This window comes from Meleagris gallopavo, chromosome 3 (genome assembly GCF_000146605.3).
Source record: "Meleagris gallopavo isolate NT-WF06-2002-E0010 breed Aviagen turkey brand Nicholas breeding stock chromosome 3, Turkey_5.1, whole genome shotgun sequence".
Lineage (NCBI taxonomy): Eukaryota > Metazoa > Chordata > Aves > Galliformes > Phasianidae > Meleagris > Meleagris gallopavo.
In genome coordinates, this window is record NC_015013.2 from 58,868,501 (window position 1) to 58,878,891 (window position 10,391).

The following is a 10,391-nucleotide window of genomic DNA, read 5'->3' on the forward strand; positions in this document are numbered from 1 at the left end:
GTGAGGGAGGTGATTGTCCCTCTCTGCTCTGCCATTGTGAAGAAGACCCCCCTGGATTATTGCATCCAGGCCTGGAGCCCTCCCAACACCAGAAAGATGTGGAGCTGTTGGAGTAAATCTGGAGGAGGGCCACAAAGATGATCAGAGGGCTGGAGCACCTCTCCTTTCAAGAAAGGCTGAGGGATATGGGCTTGTTCAGCCTGGAGAAGAGAAGGTCACCTCAGTGTGGCTTTCTTGTACCTAAAGGGAGCTTATAAACAAGAAGGAGACTGACTTTTTACATGGTCTAACAGCGATTGGACAAAGGGGAGTGGTTTAAAACTAAAAGAAGAGAGATTAAAGGTAGATATTTAGAGTAAATTTTTCTCTCAAAGGGTGCTGAGGCACTGGCACAAGCTGCCCAAAGCAGTTGTCTGTGCCCATCCCTGGAGGTATTCAAGGTCAGGCTAAATGGGGCCCTGGACAGCTTGATGCGGTGGGGGCAGCCTGGCCCAAAGCAGAGGGGTTGGAACTAGATGATCTGTAAATTCCCTTCCAACTCAAGCCATTCTGTGATTTCAACCATGGCCAATGTCTGACTTCTGAGTGTTATTTGATTTTTCTGAAAGATGGACTAGATGCTGTTGGGGGTCTCAGTATCTGCTGTGATAAATATCTGAGTATTTTATGTATTATTTATTCTCACCAGAGCAGGATTTTTGCTCTAAGAACGGTGCAAATGAGTGAAAGCAGAGGATAATAGCCTCTTCCACTTCATTTTCTGCCGAGTGGCATGGACAAATGACTTCTGAAACAGTTCACTAGATCAGGCTTTGCGAGCAAAAGTCAGTGCAAGTATCCCAAAAGGTTCCCATGTCTTTAAAAAACATTGTCAAGATCACTTGGCATCTAAATTGCTCTCTGTGTCAAGCTCTAGGTTCCCATTTATATCTCTAATTACTAACAACATTTGATATCTTGGACATCCTGCTCTAACTACTTCATCATCCCCTTTGAAAGATTACTGAAATCCAAAATGTGCAAATTAAATATCTTCCAGGTCATTGCATCACGGCTTCTTTAGTTATCTGGGGACACACATTTACGCCTATCACTTGGTGCCAGGCCAATAGCCTGCATTTCCAATACCGACAAACCAGGCAATATACATCAGTCAGCTCACTGCAAATTGGCAATTAACATGATGGCTGGATGGGTTCACATGAGCATAACATTATTAATTAAACAGCAGCTGAGTTAACCAAGATAGTAAAAGTAATTTGTTGGAATAAATATTTTATTCATGTGTCCATCAATAAAGCAAAAGTGGAGATTTTAATTAATACATTTATAAAAATATTCCAGTGTAGTGACCATAGCTCTGTTTAAGTATATCTCAGTACAGGTCTAATTTGTTCCCACTTCATCACTTCTTGTTAATCGTAGTGTAGATATCAGTTACCAATTATAATTACAAGTATGTTGGTTACAAGCCAAGTATTGCTGTCCACCATAGAGCACATATACTGGACAACTGTTGTCAAAGGGCTATTCTTTCTCTTTGTTGCCGTGTTCTTTCAGAAATGAGTGTGTTCTCCTATTTAATTACGGAAAGTTCTTGATACATGGTGGGTTGCAATATGATATTACAATGATAGTACAATGTGATTAAAGACCTGATTTTTCCTTTTCTCCAAAATTAACTTAGGGGGTAAATACATTCTTTATGTTTTAAACAAGTACGCAGTAGCCTTGATTTCTGTCTAATTAAGGAAAATTTATCTAATAATTAAAAGAAATACAAAGAAACACTGATAAGCAGTGGAAGACTGCTGATTTTATAGCAGATATGGCAAAGACATTACAACACTGTTCCAAGCAGTAACATCAGTGGGAAAAGGTTTACATTAAGGAGAAGATGTACTGAAAGAGGAAGATGTAAGCTGTTATAGCTGTTAAGACAATCAGGTTTACCAAGCCCCACACTTTTTGGAGAGCAGACCTCTTATTTTTCCCTCCTTTTGCTTGCTTGCTTTTTTCTTTCCTCTTTCGATGATTTAGGGGAGGGTTGTTAGAGTTAGGGTAGTATGGTTAGGTTGTGGTTAGACTCGATGATCTAACCTAAGCAATTCTGTGATTCTATGACTCTGTAATTTTGGTCAAGTAGATTATTGTATATGAGAATAGAAATCTCTTTCTATGCCAGGAGATTAGAGGTGGGGCTAGCATTCTCCCTGATTTTGAGTAGAAAAAAAAAATCATGAAGTACAGCAATGGCAAATGTTAAGGAAGTAGTTGAGCTGCCTTCAAAAATATTTAACCTACAAAGATTGTGGGCTGAACTGTCATGCCTGCTTCCAAACATTTCAGTGCCATACTTAGGGAGAAGAAACAAACCCAAGTGGCTCACATGGTCAAATCACACACTGTCAGTGGTGAATGGAAGTAGTGTAAATAAATGGATGATATTCCTTCATGAAAAGCCACCTATTTTCTGGTATTTGTATTGTACTTAATGCAATAGCAATTTAATCTATGTGTAATGTTCAGCTAGTATAAGCAATACACCTCAAGTATGATTGTTTTTCTCAATCCCTTGGAATCCTTTATGTAACGTTGCTTCACTTTGTATACATTAAAGACTCATCCACCCAGTGTCCACCTGATAAAGGTGGTAGCTTTTACCTAGTAAAATTGACTACCCTACCCCCCCCCCGCCAACCCCCCCCCCTCAAAAAAAAGCCAAGGATGCTGGAGCCTGCTCAAAACCATAAGAAAGCTGGATTAAACTCACTAGTTTCTTTCCCAAAACCCCAGCGAGGTGAATGGCCAAGGCAGGAGGCTCTGGCAGGACTAGGCCACAGCACTGTGGCAGCTTTCATTCGCAGGGAACTTAGCCTGGGTGCACTGCAGCTTAATTCTCCATGGGGATGATTAATCCCTTGGAGGAGGATTAAGCTGCAGTGAGCTGAGGCCACTTTATTTCTGAATGGGGAAGGCCACACGGGGATTTAATGTACTTTATCTTCTGTGCATTGATTTCACAGCTTTAGTTAATTCATCTTAACTTCCCTGAATTCCCTTGTGTGGACAAGCTTTTTGTCTGCAGAGACTCTTGGAGCTGCTTGTAAAGCTCTTGGTGTAACCCAATGAGAAAGCAGGTTGGAGTGATTTCTGTGCCTGTGAAGGAGCTTATACCTGTCTCGATACCATTAAATTACCTCTTTCTCCAACACTTGATCCATGACAACCTTAAAAGAACTATTTTAATTAGGTTTTTTTTTTTGTATTGAACAGATGAAAAAAAGAGTTTTTTGAAAACTAATCTCTGGGTTATTTTAGAAATCTCTCATGAACAGCCTCTTTGAGACTTTCAGATAGCACAGATTGTGTACAGCTGCACAAACAGTATTTTCTCAAGCATGGGCATGTCTGGGCAGTGCAGTTTAATAGATTTCCTTTCCCAGTGGAATTATCTTCTTTTTGGTGATAGTCATAAGAGAAGATTTTGTCTATATGAAAAGCAAACAATCACAGTTTCTATTCTCTGGTCCCGAAAATTTTAATCCCTTCCTCTGAGTGGCACAAGTGACACAGAACTGGGCTAAGGAGAATGTTTTTGTGGAAGCTGCTGTTAAAACAATGGCATGATTTTGCTGGTTTTGTTCTTTGGGAAAAAAAATCTGCTCTTTTCTTGGTTAGTGAATGTGATGTAAAGATAGGCCCTTCTGATAAAATGTTTCCTGATGCTGATGAATCATATCCCAATTTTAATGTTTAACAACATCCTGACATTTCACTTATCAAATTAAACTATTGCCAAGCAGTTCACTGTGTCACTTTCTGCAAGACAAAGTGACATCTCTCATGGATTCTGTGATAACTTTACTATAACTGAATTCCACAGCAGTCAGTAAATATTTTTTTTCTTTTTATATGTAAACTAGGTAAATTTGTAAACAAGTAAATACGTAAAATAGGGGACCATCTACACACAAATGTATTTAGCAAATGTATGAATAACAGAATTACAGAATCACAGGGGTTGGAAGACTCTAGTGATCATTGAGTCCAACTCCCCTGCCAAAGCGGGCTCCCTGCAGGTGGTTGCACGGGTAGGTATCCAGACTGGTCTTGAATATATCCAGAGAAAAAAACAGTAACACTTAAAATCAAGATCTAAGCGCTTTATTTTCTAATACAATGTTCAGATCTAGTGTTTTGGAGTAGCATTCATCAATGCTGATCTCAGTGAGGCACAAAAAAAACAAGAAATGATTTTAAAATATAATGTATCATGAGGAAAGAGAAAGTATCTTTAATTTAACTGTGTGTGACCATTTGCACTGAGATTTACATATTAATTCAGGAAATAGGAGGAAATTTTTCCTAAATATAGCTTTGATAGATGTACTTACATGGTATTGTAATAAAAAGCTTATTAAGTGTTCACTGTGTTCTTATGATTACTTTTCCTCTTCTTTCATGCAGCTGATTGGATTTGTGTATGCCTGTTACGTGATCAGTATTTTCATGGAGGAAGAGGACAGCTGTAAGTACTGATACTCACCTATTCATCTCTGGAGTACTGTGGCTCCAAAGATGTCTTACATTAACTACCAGGAAGAACAAAGCTTGAAAATTGGCAGAGTTTTACATTCATGTACACAAGTAATATTCCTCAAACACATATTTACTTAGGTACTACAAGTGTATGGATTGTACTTTCTGAACTTGTTTGTAGGGATCTGTGAACCCTACATGATATACCCTGTACATGATATAGTGCTGAAAAGCTTGTCATTCATGTTGCACATACACTTTGTTTTTTTATACATACATTTAAACTTGAATCAAAGCTCCTGAGGACATTTAGTCTGTTTTTCCTAAGAACAGTTTTATTGGCAGTAAAGTTAATGTAGATGACATATCAAATCATTTATACTGTACTGTATCACTCTCATTAACAACTAGATGAACATATTCAACACTTAAAAGTAACTAGATCATGCATCTGAAATGCTGCCTCATGTTCTTAACCTATTTTTATAAAGAAAACACTGATATACATACCCATTTTGTTCAAAAAGTTTAAAAATCATTTGAACATCATTCAAAAAGCACTTTCTTAAAAGTCATTGAATGGTCATTGGAAAAATATTAATATGTTGAATGCTGTGGTAGTAAGCTATGAGAAAACAGATGGTGAGAACTGCCTCACTGACTGTTACCCACATGACTATCATAGGCGTTGTTAAAACCAGTAGTGAGTCTGGAATTATACTGAATGAGCAAAGAGAAGCAAACTGAAGAACAAGTCTGTTTAAACTACGGAAGATGTGTCCATGTCAGACACTTCTCACATATAAGGAGTTAAGCAGTATATATATCTCTAGCAAAATATTGAACAAATGCCAAGAAAAGCATCAAATTATGGCTGTAGAATAAAAAATATACAAGCAAATATTTATTCATACAATTTTATTCATAAATAAATAAATTCATAAAAAAAATCTTACCATAGTTTGTTTCTGCACGGAATGGCACCTGCGAGTGATATAAATATAGCAGAAAAAAAAAAAAGTTCAGATCTCAAGACAGTATTTGCTAATATCTTCAAAATCTTATTGAAAACATAATTTGAGTAATTCATGACTATGATGCAAAGGCAGACTTTCATTGAAAACAGTGCGAAGAAACAAGTGTTTTTTCATCGTTAAAACAGTACTCTGTTCAGTTCTCCATTGTAATGCAACAGATATTAGTGTCAAGTCTCCTAGTGCTTCCATTTAGGTTTTTAATGGGAAGAAAATACATCAAGGAAATTCTCAGATAATACTGAGTGGGAAGAAATCATAAATATGCTGTATACATAGTACACTATGAAAAACACTAAAGTAAAGACTGGTACTGTAAATGAGAAACAGTAAATGAGAAACCTGGAGAACTAGCATAAAATGTAGGACTTAAGGAGGAGGAAGAGCCTAGACAAGTTCCCACTGAAAGACAGAAATTGCTGATTAGTTTGGAACTGTTAGTGCAGGATAAATATGAAGGATAGTGTGGCAGCAAGCCATATATATAACTTGAGATGTGGATCAAAGACTATAAAGTAATCAAGAGATAATTGTCCTTATCATACAGCTGTGATGAGTCATGTCATTATGCAGGGCTTCATATTGATGTCTGGAGACTCTTTGTGAGAAAATTGCTAACAAAATTCCTGAAAGTGTGAGATTTCATTAAATGATCGGGAAGGCTGAGAGATTGATAAGCAAGAGAAACTACAGTAACTCTAAAAAATAACTGTGTGTGTACAGTCACACACACATAAAAACAAAGATATATCTGTACCTGAGAAGACACACTCTTTACATTTTACATAAGTATTTTAAATTATTTGGTTTTGTTTGTTTGGTCCTTCATCCTGTGCTTCCCACATCAGTGTTTTAGGCATGAATTAAAGTAATACAAAACTCACATCAGAGAATATAGCATATTGTTGGAAAACATAGTCACTTGCTAAAGAGTATAAGCAGTTTACATTCAGGGCCTTACAAGAAGGTTGTTGTCAAGTTAATGGCCTTATTTACTTGAAAATATGCTAGAAGTGTCAGGACAATCTCTGTCTTTGACATCCATGACCAGTCCACTCTGATTGCCAGCCATTGTCTTTTGAGAGTTTCATGCTATTTGTTACCAAGAGAAATTTAAATCACTGAGAATAACAGTTGACATCATTAATTAAAAAATAAAACACATCAGGTGCTATGATGGTCCAGAACTTAAAATCTACACAGTGCCCATTCTCCATAAAAAAAACAGGTATCTGCATTTAATTTCTGCTTGTATTCAAGAACTACCAATTGCAATTTGGTGTTTCGTTAGGTACAACTAAAAATCATCTTACTAAACTTGGAACATGTGGTATAATTTAGTTCTACATCCTTCATTAGCATTGTGCCAATTTACTATTTTCACTTATACCTTTATAATCTTCCAGATTCTTGTGCAAATACATCTGTTTTATTTAGTGGAGGATTGTCAAGGAGGGGATGGGGGAGAGGGTTGGTAAAAGCAGTGTGTTGGAAGTGGAGCAGAGATACAGAGCTGGCACATCTTGGAGGTTTTACAAGTGGAGTAAAATAATTTATGGGGGTTTTTTTTGTTGTTTTTTTAAATTTTTTTTCCTAAGATCCTGAATCCAATCAAAAGCAGCTAAATAGCCTCTTAGTATCTCAGTATCAGGCTAATTTGTTTCTCAATGCCCATTTGTGTTCTAGAGTCCTCCATTTTTATAGATAAATATATTAAAGACAAATGTTAACTCGTTTGTATCAATTCCACAGATATGTTTTAAATGGAGAAACATCTATGTAAGCCACAGTGGGAAAATGATTTGGTTTGGTAATTAGCTGAGAATAGCGGGACTTATTCTGGAAAACTTGCAGCATAATGAAGAAAAAAATTGTGTAAAAGAGAAGTGCAGCAGTGCCTGAAAATAGTCAAGTTAAAAGTATAAAGCGATTACAAGTTCAAGAAGCTGCAATGAAAGAGCAGTTTTATTAATTTTAATATGATGCAGCAGGTTCTTTTCTTACACAAATGCAGTCATTCTTTCATATTTTTGCAGTAGTTTGCACGGAATAAATCCTCAGCCTTCTGAGAGTCAAAGCTTTCTTAATTACATTCTGCAGTACTCAGTGCATCAAGTTAACCCCAGTTCTTGATCTGAAACCTGTCAGGCAGACTTAAAAATTAATAATAGCTGCCTGTTTAGCCTCTGTGCAGTCCTTAAATAGATTTTGAGGCTGACATTTTGGCTGATGGACACTTTTCTGAACAGTAATAATGCTTGAGGAAACATTTATTTCCAGCTATTGCTCACCTTACCTACATTTCAGACTGTGGTTAACTTTTACTTAGAAGGAAGATGATAGCAGGTCAAAAGGAATGAAAAAAAGACATGTAAAAGTCACACTGCTGTAGCGGAGTTAATACCTTCCATCATTCATCGTAATGAAAAAGTCTATTTATATCTCTTCCTTTCATTTTTTCATTTCTATCTTTGTAGGTCTATCAATCTATATAAGCCCCTTTGAAGGAACAGAATAAGTGAAATCCGTAATCATAAAAGCCTGTCACTATCCTGTTTGTGAATCATTTTTTACTAAAAATGAACTCAGAAGCTTGTTACTGTCCTCTCAGAGTTACAGAATGGGTTTAATAAAGTAAAGTTTGGAGACTCGGCAAAATACGTTGTTAAAATTATTAAATTTATAAATATTTTCTGGACTTCGTTTGAGAAATAATAGCACTGTTTCATAAACATGCCATCAACACCTCTTTAAAGGGATAGTTCTATACTGTGTTACTTTGTGAAGTGGAAACTGAGTTGTACATAAAACGCGTAAGAAAAAAGATGTGAAAGCAGAGGGGAAGATTTATCAAAAACGTACAACTGTCATGTCAGCATTTATTACAAAAGTAAGACTGAAACATCAAAAGGTCAGTCCAGGGAAGCTCAATCCTCTGTTATAAGTGAGCAAAAATTAAAAAAAAAAGGGGGGGGATGAGGGGGCTTCCATTCATTGTATTGGAAAGTAGTTTTATCCAACAAATGAAATCACAAGAACAAAAGTAAATAAACAATGTTTTGTCTCTCCCCTACACTGGCTGAATTCAGAGTTCAGCTGTATTTTCAGAACATGAAGATGAATCTGGTTTTAAAAAGGAATTTTATTCATACTGTGGTATCTGTAGGAACCTCCATATGGTGTTATTATATAAATAATAAGTAAACCAAAATATATTATTACCAACATTGAAAAACTACTATATTGCCTTATCTGACATATGGCATTGTATTTATACATACCATTGAGCATCTGTTGTCAGTAATCTAATGAGAGAGAAATTTTTTTCTTCACATCTAGTTTTTGTAGCTACACAATATGTCCAGCAGTGATACCTTTCTTATAGATACATTATGTTTTGCAAAATGAATGAAGAATTGTCACAATTATTAGTAGCAACAGGCTCCTACGTGTCTGTATATATATAAGTCTACGTTTCATAACTAGCTAGTATTTGGGAACACATGACTAATGTCTTTACATCAATTGCAGTTTCCCATATACTTGAGTCTGTTTACCTCATAGAATAGATTATTTCTATAATAAAACATGTAATATGAAAGACAACCAGGATAGAGGATACTTCTCCAAACTAAAGGGCTTTCCTAGAATCAAATATATCCAGACAATGACTGTCCTAAATTTTCTTACTGAAAACAAGGACTTACGAAACTTTTCAAACAGTAGCCAAAAACAAAGATCATCACTGGGCTTTAGCACTTACTGCGCTCAGCTTTAGCTCATAATGACTTCAGATATCAAAATAAAACGTACAGTTACCAGCCAGCAAATGAATATGCTTGACATAGATTTTTTTTTAATGATCATAAGTTTTACTACCCAGCACTCAAACAACAGTATAGCTACCAGACTGGCTTTGATATTTCTGCAAAATAATAGTGACCATCAGTATTTTTGCAAGGCTTGAAAAGAAATTTGCCTCTTTCTGTTCATCTGGAAGAGCAACCCAAACCCCCACAATTCTGAGATATCTGTGTTGGTAAAACAGCTGCAGCCATTGCTTTGCAGATGTCCACTGTGAAGCAGAAAAGAGGTTGAAGTACAATTGGAAATAGCACCAGGAGTATCCAGGAGGCTCCCTCAATCCAACTCAGGCCAATCCCATCAAACATTTAGTGGAGTCAAATGTAAGCTTCCATAGAGTTTACTGACTAGATGCATGTTCACCTATTTGCTCTTCTTTTACTTACATTAGACTCAGCTTTCTTCCATATTGTAAATATAAAGGATAAACCTATTATTCTAACAACTCTGCATGGTGTTACAGTCCTCCAACCTATCATTACCCTTAATGTGTGAGTTAACTGAAAATGCATTTTCATCCTACACTATACTGACAGAATGAATTCTGATGTATATAATGAAGAAGCAAATACATATGGGACATTATAATATTTAAATTAACACTACTTTTCACATTTACATATTTCATTTTTCTTTTTTTTTAATCTTATTTTATTATACAATGGTCTGAACAAGAATTTGTTCTTCTTCCTATGGAAACAGTTGCATATATATACCTCAAGAAAACAAAAGTAGTGTAAAATAAAGCTGTAAAACAATATAAACACTATTATTTATATACACTATTGTGTGTATATATATATATACTATTGTATAATATTAATAACGTATTAATAGAATGCAGAAGACATCTTGATCCTAGTTCAGTCAGTCATAAAAAATGTAGCTGAAGAATGATTCCCTCTTCTTTATTCTGCTTTAAAATCATAGATGAATAATCCATTTCAGAAA

General features: G+C 35.8%; 1 protein-coding gene across 2 annotated transcripts in view; it reads left to right on the forward strand.

The window, feature by feature from the left end:
- The window catches only part of NKAIN3 (sodium/potassium transporting ATPase interacting 3), a 352,665-nt gene that overhangs the window by 324,697 nt on the left and 17,577 nt on the right, over positions 1–10,391 (forward strand). For both annotated transcript variants that reach the window (XM_010708976.3, XM_031552871.1), the window contains exon 5: positions 4,471–4,531. In XM_010708976.3, coding sequence (XP_010707278.1) covers positions 4,471–4,531 — 61 coding nt within the window. The remainder of the gene's footprint in view (positions 1–4,470; positions 4,532–10,391) is intronic.